This window comes from Engystomops pustulosus, chromosome 2, assembly GCF_040894005.1.
Source record: "Engystomops pustulosus chromosome 2, aEngPut4.maternal, whole genome shotgun sequence".
Lineage (NCBI taxonomy): Eukaryota > Metazoa > Chordata > Amphibia > Anura > Leptodactylidae > Engystomops > Engystomops pustulosus.
In genome coordinates, this window is record NC_092412.1 from 174,223,046 (window position 1) to 174,236,132 (window position 13,087).

At 37.1% G+C, this 13,087-nt stretch overlaps 1 protein-coding gene across 1 annotated transcript; it reads left to right on the top strand.

Moving 5' to 3' along the window:
* Positions 1–898: 898 nt before the first annotated feature.
* LOC140118890 (acidic mammalian chitinase-like) lies at positions 899–11,142 on the top strand. The gene is made up of 11 exons (XM_072137316.1): positions 899–1,021; positions 1,110–1,139; positions 1,648–1,849; positions 3,072–3,128; positions 4,139–4,310; positions 4,479–4,603; positions 6,656–6,779; positions 6,862–7,047; positions 8,141–8,257; positions 8,405–8,546; positions 10,868–11,142. Exons 1-11 carry the CDS (start codon positions 997–999, stop codon positions 11,098–11,100), a joined length of 1,413 nt encoding a protein of 470 aa, XP_071993417.1. The 5' UTR covers positions 899–996; the 3' UTR covers positions 11,101–11,142.
* The last annotated feature ends 1,945 nt before the right edge of the window (positions 11,143–13,087 follow it).

Consider the following 13,087-nt stretch of genomic DNA (forward strand, 5'->3'; position numbering starts at 1 on the left):
ACTATGATCACTGACTAGCCTTATGATATGCATTACATCAACATCATCAACATGTATATGAGTACATATGGTGCACATTGGAATGTCCACTCTGATGGGGACAGAAGCTATAAATTAAACCTGTTTGGGGTCCCAAAATTCACCTACAATTAATTTAAATCCAGCACCCCTTAATAAATTAAATTATAGCACCCTTCTATTATTTTATCTACAATACCCCCTATTGAAATTACACCTCATTCTCATTCTCTTACGGCCATGCAAAATAAAAAGCAAAACAAATAAACTACATGATCACTTTGGCCCTTTAGGTCTGCGTATTAAGGGTTCAAAGTTATGTTCACACCTGTCATTTGTGATGCATTTTCAAACGTATTCAAATGCAGCAATCACACATCGCATTTAGTAAGTTAATACAATACTGCAAAAATAAAAAAAAAAGGAATTTATTATGCAATAACAATAAATACTGTGTTGTGTTGAAAAATCTGCCACCATAGTGTGAAGTCCATTTCGATCTTTGCAATAGGACTCCAGTAGGGTTCACAATCAAAATGTTTTATGCTGCTCTTATGTTACGTTATTTTAATCTAACCTTAATATACTGTATATACATTGTTATGTGTTGGGGGGTTATTCATAAATTACATCCCTTTTTGGTGGTCGACAACTCCATCTGCCTGTCATTATGTAGGCATACTTTGGTTACAAGCTTTGAAGGGTACTTATATTACATAACTGTTGATTACTTTTCCTCTAAGATGATTTTGGTAACTCAAATCATATTTTAAGATTTATTTTGGAATAGGTCCAATTTACTAAACTTTATGACCTGAAATACAATAGAGTCACTGATTATCTGGTGTTAACAGTAGCTTACCCTTATCTTTGATATTAGCAGAAATCATGCGGCATGTATGTCTAGGACAAGGTGGAGGTGACAGGTGCCTATATAAGACATGAGTACTTGTCAGTGAATCTACTTGAGGGATCAAGATGAACAGATTCTTGCTTGCCACGTGTGGGTCTTTAATTTAGACATTACTGCCATTATATGTCTTAAATGTTTTAGTTTATTTGTCTCATTATGTCTAATCTATTTCTTACAGGTTTAACAATCCTACTGCATGTGCAGCTAGGTAAGTACATACAGGCGGTCCCCTACTTAAGAACACTCGACTTACATACGACCCCTAGTTACAAACTGACCTCTGGATATTGGTAATTTATTGTACTTTAGTCCTAGGCTACAATGATCAGCTGTAACAGTTATCAAATGTGTCTGTAATGAAGCTTTAGTGTTAATATTGATTCTTATGACAACCCAACATTTTTAAAATCCAATTGTCACAGAGACCAAAAGAATTCTGTCTGGGATTACAATGATAAAATATACAATTCCGACTTACATACAAACTCAACTTAAGAACAAACCTACAGACCCTATCTTGTATGTAACCCGGGGACTGCCTGTATTATTATTATCCCAGTTGTATTGACAGCTCACACCTGCCTTCGTGTTCTTAAAAACGACATTTTTGATGATGATTTGCCTTGGTAAATAATAATTGATCCATTACACACAATCTAATACTCTAGTTCTCTAGAAAACATGTTATATGTAACTGCAATTGTTTTTCTTTCCAGGCTCCTCTGTGAAGTTGGTCTGTTACTTTACCAACTGGGCTCAGTACTATCCTGGTGCAGCACAATATATGCCAGATGATGTTGATCCTTGCATGTGTACTCATCTGATTTATGCTTTTGCAACCATGACCAATAACCAGATCCAAACATTTGAACCAAATGATCCAACACTCTATGCTTCCTTAAATGCCCTCAAGAACTAGTAAGTATATTTATTCCTTATTGTATCTGTAATGTAGTTATTCTAGACAAACAATCAAGATCTGGTTGCATGAGTTCTGTATATTGGTATACGAGGGTGCTGAAACACCCTGTAACTGCTGTTCTTTAGCAGTGTGGCTTTTAAATTACGGCCTCATGTACACAACTGTATGTTCCATATAAACAGCTGTATTTTGGTCATAAATACGGATGTTTTTCACCCATTTGAGCACGTATAGCACCGTATCCATAACATATCTGTATGCAGCATGTATGCAACCCATTTTTATATACATTTCCATAGACTAATATGGGGCATACGGAACAGAAATACATGAGAAAATAGAACATAATCTATATTTTCTTATGTCTCACGTCTTACTTCTGCTAGAAAACTCTTCATGCGTTCTATTATTTTAGTGCTAAAAAAAGAACATTCTTTTAGCAGATGTCTCCCCTCTAATGACCTAACCATATGGATACATTTTTTAATACTTACATAATAAAAATGGCTGAAAAAAATGAATACTGTATTAACAGTTATAAATGTAAGATAAAGCATCAAGGTCTTCAGTTAAAAACATAGCAATTTTTTGATTGTTTCCACCAGATTTTCAGACAAATGGTATGTGCAGAAAAAAACTATTATAGAAAAAAACAGTGTATGTATTTTTAAATTAATGCTCCTGTAAAATGGGTTAGGCTTAAACTATCAATAAGCTATCCCTAGTGATTGGTATGACAGGCAATAACCCTGCTGAACAACTAATTTACTCTATTCAGAAAGTGGACAGGTCTATCTCTAGGGCAAATAAACACAATTTCTCATAAACTCTTTTGCTAACCTTGAAAATCTGAAGTGTAAAATTATTTTTTTTTACCAGCTGGCAACATGGTTACACTAAATGTTACATTTTTGACAAATCATTGTACATGCGACTGACCTACTGAAAAGTCCTTTGGTTAATGAGCATCTGTGAAAAATGAATGCCCATTAAAGCACATCGACTGTGAAAAATGAACCCTAGCATTGTGTTTTCACGGTTACTTTTGCCCATTGGTGGGCAGGCAGTCTTAGTATAGCTGCTCTTGAGGCTCTCTGCTTCAATGAGAACAGTGGCTGTGGTGACTTTGAACAAAGCTGTCATTTATTTGCAGATCCACATTATTCTATATTAATAATGATTTTCTGTTACTAAAATGTTCATTGTTCTTTTTTACAGCAACAGTGAACTGAAAACTCTTCTCTCGGTTGGAGGCTGGAACTATGGAACCTCTGGGTAATAGAACAACATAGCTTCTGTCTAAATATGACTTCTCTTATATTTACCTACCTAGGCTACATTCACATTGCGGGCACATGCCACTCACCCCTGCCCCTCTCCATTGTAATATATGGCGCACGTGTGCCGCACCGTACCGCTCCCATACGGCGCCGTATATACGCCGTACGTCCCCCATACGTGTGTGTGAATGCAGCTTAAAGCTGTAAGATCCCACTATAGTTTTTCGTTATTTGTTTTTATCCTTTTCATAAACAATATAATAAGCAGGTGTCTTTATTATGTACAGAATAAATAACACATTTATTTTTTTCTGTAGATTGTACATTTGGAATTAATGGAATATATCTCATTATGTGTTTATATGTCATTAATAATAATGATACAACTTTATTTCTATAGCCATACTGGAGTTATGGATTCCAAATGGCAAACTTGTATCTGTATTAATCATATTACTATCATACATTTGGAGTATCTTGGATTGGATTCAAATAAATTAAGCAACAGGTTAAGGATGTACCTTGTCAGTCACTGTTTATGGGACCACTAGAAATAACAACGACACATATTTGATACTAAGAACCATATAATCATTGAAACATATCGATTTCACAAAATAATACCTTGCATATTGTCAGAGTGGCCAACTCGACCCACATAGACATTCTTCATGAAGATCAAACCATAAGCTATTCTAAATGGGCTGTTTGAGAGTTAATTACTTTTAATAGTGGCATGGGCAATATCAAAACATTAAAGAAGCTATACTTACCTTTCTCCGGGGCTCCAGCCCAGTGCAGTGCCTTCCGTCACCGTAAGTCTCTGTATGTATACAGAGGCACAGGGTGACAGCACAACCACATCACACTTTGTAAATCTTGAAAAAACAAGAATTTAAATACAACTCCAAATGGAAAAAAAAATGCTTGGTTAGTCAATTTCAATATCAAGCAGATAAAGAGTTATACATTTATATTCTTTACCATTTTTCTTTTCCCCTACAGGTTTAATACTATGGTATCCAGTTCTGCAAACCGTCAGACTTTCATCACTTCTGTCATTACATTTCTAAGACAGTATGGATTTGATGGATTGGACATTGACTGGGAGTATCCTGGAGACTCAGACAGAGGCAGCCCACCTGAAACTCAGCAATTGTTCTCTGTTTTGTTACAGGTGAAATGATTCTTTGTCTATCACATTAGCAATAAACTTATTTAGAAGACAGATAAAAATTTATATTAAAAATTCTGTAAATTTTGTAAAACACAACGTAAAAAAAATTATTTTGTTGCATCTTAGGTGGTATCTTATTTATTGTACCAAACATTATTTGTGTTTTAGGAAATGTATGAGGCTTTTGTGCAGGAAGGGAGTCAAACCAACAGACCTCGTCTGCTTATATCTGCTGCTGTGTCTGCTGGTAAATCCACCATTGAGAATGGATATCAAATTCCACAACTGTCCAAGTATGTATTTTTTTCCATCAAATTGCTTTACACCAAAAGTGGTGAACAAATAAGGTATATTCATACAGAAAAAGATGCAGTCTTCCTAGTTGGCTGCATCTGGTTATGAGTATCCTCTCCGTTTTGCTTGAATCAATTATCTGTTACTAGAATTTTACCCCTCACAACAGAAATACCGGCTGGTAAAAGATTAAAAGTCCTCCACATATCATGTAGAATTATATGCCATTGAGGCGCTGTGCCTTTATTACAGCTGTTTTTCTGATATGCAAATGAGTAGACATGAGTAGACACGTTTTCTCCAGGCTGCCAGTAACCCATGCCTTCTACTTTTGATTAGAAAATTAAATAAAAGACACAGGCGGCACCTTTTTTGTAGTCTGAAAGTGTATAGGGAAAGTAACTTGTGTCTTATGCGTCGAACAGATATCAGGGGTCCATTATTCGGTGGATTGCTATGTCATCCTGGAGACTGGTACATACTGGTATATCACATAAATGGGATAAAAGACCAGGTATGTGTTGGAAGCTGTGTTGGAACAGTAAATCATTTAGGGATAGCGTGTCCAACACATACCAGATTTTTTTATCTCATTTATGTCATAGTCCTATTTTTGATTGACAGCTCACGGTCTCTTCAAATCTTGGCCTGAGCAGACAAAGTCCTCTTCCTAGCCACTTTCTGTGCTTACCAAAATGCTGTCCCTCTTACTTGTATGGTAAATTTAGCAGTGATCATTGTGTGGGGAACTGATAGGACTTCATAATGACAGGTTCCCTGTAATCACCAACATCTACTAACGAATTTACCAAAAGTCTGTCCTTCAATTCCAACTCTTTAGGGATCTTTACAATGGCAAAAACAAAAATGATTGATTAAAGGGGTTGACCACTTTAAGCACATATTTATTATTGTTTGTGCAATTAAAAGGTATTACAATTTTTAATATATTTTCTGTATCAGTTCCTCATGGTTTTCTAGAGCTCTGCTTGCTCATTAAACAGAAAACTGTTTACTATTCTTTACTTGCTGTGGATAAAAACCAGTCAAAGGTCATGCAATGTCACACAGCTTGTTATGAGACATGGCTCTGATTATTGTCTGCTCTGATTATTGTCTACTCTGTGATTATTGTCTGCTATCCTGATGAGCTGTGCACCTTTTTGGCTGTTTGTGACCATGGGCAGGTTTTTTTCCATTCAAAGTAAACAGTAAAACTTTCTAAATCAGGGTTGCACAACCTGTGGGCCGCATAAACAAAGCCCAATGGTGCAGATGTAAGATGAGTGCTCACCACTCTGAGTATTTTCTCTTCTGCCCCTGGCTTCTAATGATGCTTTATCTGCCGGTTTTAGGACCCAGGGCAGTGCAGCACCCGGGGCAAGAGGAGACTGCTCTGGGAGTCTCTACTATTATACAGCTGCTCTCTGGGTCTCCATTATTAAAGCTCTGCTTTGGAGATATCCAGTATTAGTTTCTGTTCTGGGGTCTCCACTTTTACATATCTGCTCCGGGGGTCTCTAATATTATAGGTCTGCTCTGGGGGTCTCCAGTATCATATGTCTGCTCTGGAGAGCTTGGAATTTGTGCTTCACTGTGGTTTTAGGTGCAGCTAGGATTTTGGCAGCCCCTTGAAGTTGAGATCCTCGGACCAACAGAGGTTGTCCGATGGCCATCCTTGTTCTATATAATGGCAGCAAGAAGAATTCCAAATGACAGAAAATTGTATTGTATTGGAAAAAAAGTATAACTTTGCACCACACAGACAATATCAATTATTTGCTGAAAGTAGGCAACCTCTTTAAGTTATGACACATAGCAATAGTGGCATAATGTGGAAATAGAAGGAACCTCAGCATATAGATTTCATCTTCTCATGGCACTTCTTTACATTGTTCCAACATTTTCTCCAACTAGCTTTTTAATTGGGTGGATTTGGATAAACCTTTTTAGTTAAGTCCATAAACCTATCAGAGAACTAATAGGTATAGTGTTATACTTGTTGCAGGCAGCATTATTGATTTATTATATATTTAAATTTTTATCTAAAGGTATTTGGACCTTATTAATGTAATGACATATGATCTTCGTGGTTCATGGGAAGGATTTACAGGAGAAGATAGCCCTCTATACCAGGGCCCAGCTGATCAGGGTGGTTATATCGATTTCAATGTGGTATGTTCCCTTCATGTTTATCTTAACAGTTTAGTTTTATTTTTGAATTTATATATTTATTGCTGCCGTTCTTATATTTTAGGATTATGCAATGAATTACTGGAAAAATAATGGAGCTGCGCCAGAAAAGCTTATGGTTGGATTTCCAGCCTATGGACGAACCTTTATTTTGTCTGACCCATCTAACAATGGACTGGGTGCCCCTACTTCAGGTGGAGGCCCTGCTGCTCCTTACACACAGGAACCTGGATTTATGGCATATTTTGAGGTAATAATATATGACTGTATGTTTAGTAAGCTGGATTGACTTTGATCTTATATTCATGAATACCATTATAAGGTCCTGGTAGGGTGATTGTTCATGGAAAGTAAGAGATCACATGACCCTTCATTTGCAGTCATTTGGAAGAAATGTCTGACTAATGAGGTAAAAGACAGGAGACTTCACTTTAAATATCAAGAGGTGCAGAACTTTTAATATATTGGTAAATTACCTAATATCCTGCCCCCCACACTTACACACACATTACAAAAACATGAAGTAAAGTGGCCAACCCCTTTAAATGTAAGTGTATTAAGTATCTAATTCTTTATAACTAGGCAAATATGTGGGATCTGGGAAATAGTGACAAGATGTTTATATAATATGTAAAAATAAATTTATAAACTGCTTCTAGTCTAAGCTAGTAGAGGATGCCCCCTTGTCCTGGCCATGGGCCTAGGTATAAAAAGATCTTTGGAGAGATCCTTGCACTGCTCATTCAGATATTTGTACATTGTAAAGAGGTCTTTGTTTTTTTCCTAAGCTGAATAAGCCCAAGTTTTGTAATATAATACATTAGATTACATTTTAATAATAAATTAGGTTTTAATAATAAAAACTAAGAATATATCTTTTTACATACAGAATTGTTTGGTTGGTTAGCCCTCCTTAAATAGATATTAAATTACAATATATGACAGATGCGCCAATTGGCTTTCCCTTAAAAAAAATAAAGTGGAAAGATAAAGGCAGATATTAATGTATTTCTGGGTCTCTTTTCTGGAAGTGTAGCAGATGATTATATATTTCTGCATAGCTAAGGAATATTTTAAATACTTGGTGAAATTTTGGATAAATACTGTTTCTGTGCAAAGTGGCAATAATTAAATATAACCAAATATTAGCATATTATTTTTAATAGTTTTTCTGCATATCTATATTCAACTTTTCAGCATTTAATTTTATGTGGAAATGCTATAAGCTTATTTTGAAATATACCTATAGTAAATTTGAGAAATGATGACATTGTCATTCAAGAGAAATACTTAAACAAAAATGCTCCAAGATGTTTCATTTTTCTCTTTCCATCTGTGTGCAGATCTGTAGTTTCTTGCATGGTGCCACAGAGGTTTGGAACAGTCCTCAAGCAGTTCCTTATGCTTACAAAGGAAATGAATGGATTGGTTATGACAACCAGAAGAGTTTCCAGATCAAGGTATGCAATCATTGTACACACAAATAAATGAAGTTGAGCTGCAGGAATAGTTTACTTTTTTTTATAATCATATTTTTAAATTATATAATTTAAATAAAATAATGGTGACGAGAATTTGAAAATTGCGTGGTTTTATTCTTTTTGCAGGCTGAATGGCTACTGCAGAATAACTTTGGAGGTGCCATGGTGTGGGCACTTCCTTTGGATGACTTTAGTGGCCATTTCTGTGGTCAAGGCAAATATCCCCTTATGAACGCACTGAAATCAGCTCTGGGTATCTCTTTTCCAAGTGAGTGTTAATACTGAAGCACTTAATGTAATTTAGTCTAGTGAATTTTATATGCTGCCTTCCCACCATTCCACTAGTCTGAAGATTTAACATATTGTATGTAAGTCTTACTAACAAATCTGCCTCTTGATGTAAAAAAATGGGATATGGGCACATAGGGGCTAAGAATTGGTAGCAGAATAGAGTGGAAATTACAACGTAGCATAATTTGTAAAATATGTTGAGGAAATAAAAATACAGTGATGGCAAACATTTTAGAGGCTAAGTGCCCAATTTGCAACCCAAAACCTACTTATTGTAAAACGTGCCAATATGGCAATTTAACCTGAAAGGCAGAAAGTGCCAATATGGAAATGTAACCATGAAGAGCTCTAACCTCCTGCAATCATGAACGGGGGGAGCTCCTCCCTAGTGCATTTAATTTCCATTTAAATGCCACATCTGAACTTGGCCTAATGTTGACATTATATATACTTAGAAAAAAAATTGCCCTCCTTATTTATATATTTTTTACTTGGCTGAGCAGTGCTGTTTAAGTGCATATTGGATTGCTGGGATACCAATTCCCATACATTACACAGGACTGCTGCAGTCTGTCCCTTTTATTTCCATACATAGTACTGCTGCCTTTTCTTCCATGTCAAGCAGATAGTCATGTGTTCATGTGTTAAGTCATACATTAGACAGAAAAAGAGGCAGCAGTCCTATGTAAGAAAAGGAAGTTTTCTGGCTGCAGAAGTCCTGTGTAAAATATGGTTCAATAGGATGCAGTAGTCAGGACTGCCTCATATTTATTAAAGGAGAGGCAGCAGTCTTATTTAAGTCAGTGACTTAAGATTGCTGTTTTCCTCTCCATGTAAAATAGATAGTCCTGTAGAAGTACTATGGGATTTCTGCCTTTTTTGTGAGGCTCCCACCACCTTTTCTACTTTCCGACCCATTTATTAGTGGTTGCCGCCAGAATAAATGTGATTTTCAGCATCCTCGTATTCTGCTCCAAAAAGGGGTGAGATTTTCATGGTGTGAAATCTCCAACACATTTAATATCTGTCCTTTCCATTTTTTGGCCTTGAAAAGTGGCAGAGAGTACAACAAAAGAAAAATGGGCTAGCAGAATAGAAACTGACACTCAAGACAGAAAATTGTCCCCTTGACAGAAAATTTTCCTAGGGACAGAAATATTAAATATGTACCTCATTACCGATATCTAGTCGGAAACCAAGCCAGCAGGGGTAAGGACAGTTTATATAAATGTCCCTCAATGTGACTAAGGATCAGGATGTTTGTGGTGTCAAATGAAACAGGATACATACAATGTGGCATGAGGTTGAGAAGAACTGAAAGCTCACCAGTTCACCAATTCTCACAGCTAGTTTTATTTCTTGTCTGCTGTTTGTTGCTACAACATTTGGAAAGGAATCAGGGGCTGAATTAGCAGACACTGGCCCATATTTATTCTATTTGACTTTGCAGTGAAAAGAACGTGTAAACTGCTTGCACATGTATTTATAAAGTGTCTGTAGTATGCCCACCATGCAATAAAGTTCTGCACCTAATGGGGGGTTCCGATGCAGAGTCGGACCATGCTCCACATTTGATACAGTGACCCGAACATTGCAGATTGCACAATACTAATGAAGATTGTGCACTCTGCACATTTCACAGACAAACTGCACATTGTACAGCTTGCATTAATTTTGACAAATGTGGCCCACTGTGTTAGCCTCCAGCATCAGGGTAACCTTGACCTGTATCTGTTACCTGCTGAAGTTGTTCTGACTGTCAAGTTGAGAGCAAACAGCAGCACCCGCCAACCTGAAGAAACCCCATAGAGAGCAGGTGGCGCAGGAATGCCCCTGGAACAATTAGCAGGACACATTGCAGTGGCAGTCTGGCAGTGGCCACGGCCGTGTGCCCTCTCTGGCACAAATGCCTTAGGTTCACCACCACTGTCCTAGGCAGTTGTCCATTATAGTAAATTACTGAGTTACATTAGAGATTTTCAGAAAATCCATTGCATAATATGATGCCATTAAAGTAAGTGTGATTTCTTAAATATAGCATTTGCCACCACTAATCATGACTGTGAAAATCTGTATTAAAATCCATAAGTGTTCGGCATGAAAATCTGCACAAGCACATGTGCATTTCCTACACTGTTTTTGATGCGGATCTTTCTGTAGTTATCTCGCATGCAGATGTGCATCATATGCAGCTACTTTTTGGTTTCATAGAGAGAAAATAATAATGGTGTCTAGCAGTATAATAATCTGAAAATAAATGTAAATGATTAAAATGTGGCATTTATATATTTCTTGCAGATTGTAAAGCGCCAACAATAACAGCGGCACCAAACACAGCAGCACCCCCAACAACAGCTGCAGAGTCTCAACCGGGCAGCAGCAGTTTCTGTGTTGGAAAATCAAATGGTCTTTATCCCAGCCCAACTAACAAAAGTCAGTTCTATAACTGCCTGAATGGAAACACCTACCAGCAGTCTTGCCAGTCTGGCTTAGTTTTTGACACTAGCTGCTCTTGCTGTAACTGGGCATAAAGTAAGAAGTGTTCAAATAATAAACATATTGTAAATAACAAACTGCATATTTTGTTTCATTTTTTTGCTTTGAAGCATAATAGATGATTTCTTTGATCAAAGTTTTATTTGCTTCTGTATTGAAGTAAACCCACTACTTCTTTGTCCCAATCTTATTTGTTGAGTATTGGTTTTTTTACTAAAATACATTGAGTGTCATTTATCTTAGTTTTTCCTTTTTTTCCTCTTTTTTGGTGCATTTGAATATATGCGATGAAATGTGCAACTTTTTCACCATTAGAGCGCTAGGGATTCTGGGAATCTGGTTACACACATGTCCCTATAATACATGGCTTACTGTTTACTAAGTTAGGCTAAGGTCACATCTCTGTTTGTATTTCTGTTATGAAATTATGTTTAACATAATTTATACTAATTGAAACTAAAGTTAGCCTACTTTCCCTTATCCTTCTGTTTTACCTGAAATAATAGAAGGAAGAATGTAAGAGTATCAAATGGTAGCAAATATAAACCAAAAACATATCCACTGTTCAAAAAGAATTTTAATTACACTTTATAACAAAAAGAATACAGGCGGTCCATGACTTAAGGACACTCTACTTACAGACGACCTTCTAATTACAGACGGATTTCTCTGCCGACTGTGACCTCTGCTGAAGCTCTCTGGAAGCTTTACTTTAGTCGCAGGCTGCAATGATCAGGTGTAAGTTGTCTGTAATAAAGTTTTATTGTTAATCCTTGTTCCCATGACAAAAAAAAACAAACCCACAGCTACAAACTCATCGCCCACTCCCACTCCGTAGAGGTATCCGTAAGGGACAGTATTTGCGAGTTAGGAGAAATTGTAGCAATAGTGGAGAATTCAGGAACCAAATTAACTGCGGCAGCAGCCCATTGAAATATGTAACCCTGATGGTGTTCTTCGGACAACCTTCCATCATGCTTCATGATTATTACCACTAGACTTATTGCCACCTTTGATAATGGAGCTGAGAAAGCAAGAGAATTCTTGCAACACCTTTGGCCCATCCTATTGATGGATGATGACATCAGGGAAATGGTTGGTCCTAGACCACTGATTACCTTTAAGAAAGGACAGACTATTAGGGATACAGTGGAGCGCAGCCACTTTGTCCCTCCGAAAGAAAGAGAATTTGGTTCCAGACCACAGTCCCAGATCGCAGACCACTGGGATGCTTCAAATGTGGTAACAACTGTGTGGCCTGCCCCTATGTTCAGACCACCCAATCCTTTTGTAGTGAAGTGACAGGGAAAACTTTTGCAATTAGCGATTTTATTAACTTACTTTCATCAGGGGCCATCCATAAGGCCACATGTGTTTTTGGTTAAGAATATGTCGGCAAGACAAAGAAAATTTCACAGAATGGTGGGGGACCACCTGGGATATATTCGACATGCAAGGGATAATCGGTGGCATGACACATACATCAGGCACATGGGGGTGGCTCTAAGGTACTGCGTTTTTCCTTGGTATTGATCTAAAACCTTACTCTCAGAGGCATGGAGCCTCAGAGGCACCTGGAACACTCAATGAACAGCTACAATATGTGTGCTTCTTATAATTAGACATGTAGCTGTCATTACATTGTGGCATTTCTTCATCCGATGATATATCCGATGATATATCCATTTACTTAACCCTCTTGTAACATATATCCCCTTGAGCTCCCTCAGGTTACATTAGAGTGTAACTGTGCACTCTATTCTTTATCTCCTAAAAGCCTATTTTTCTTGAAAGGACATTCTAGCGCTTATGGTGGGCTGGGATCACTGCCAGGCTACTTCATTTTGTGCTATGTATTGTCTATTTTGTGCCTCTTAAGAGCCTTATTAATCTAAATGGTCATTTGAGCACTTATGTTGGATCTGGCCACTGCCAGATCATCTTGATTAAGCATTATTTGTAGATCAATTGGTATCTCTTAGGAGCCTCTTTACTTTAGTTGGTGATTCTAGCGCCTACGGT

Coding starts and splice junctions, on each gene's coding strand:
- LOC140118890 (XM_072137316.1), top strand. CDS start 997: ATGAACAGATTCTTGCTTGCCACGT. Junction 1,140..1,647: donor CCTACTGCATGTGCAGCTAG/GTAAGTACATAC, acceptor TTTTCTTTCCAG/GCTCCTCTGTGAAGTTGGTC. Junction 1,850..3,071: donor TTAAATGCCCTCAAGAACTA/GTAAGTATATTT, acceptor TCTTTTTTACAG/CAACAGTGAACTGAAAACTC.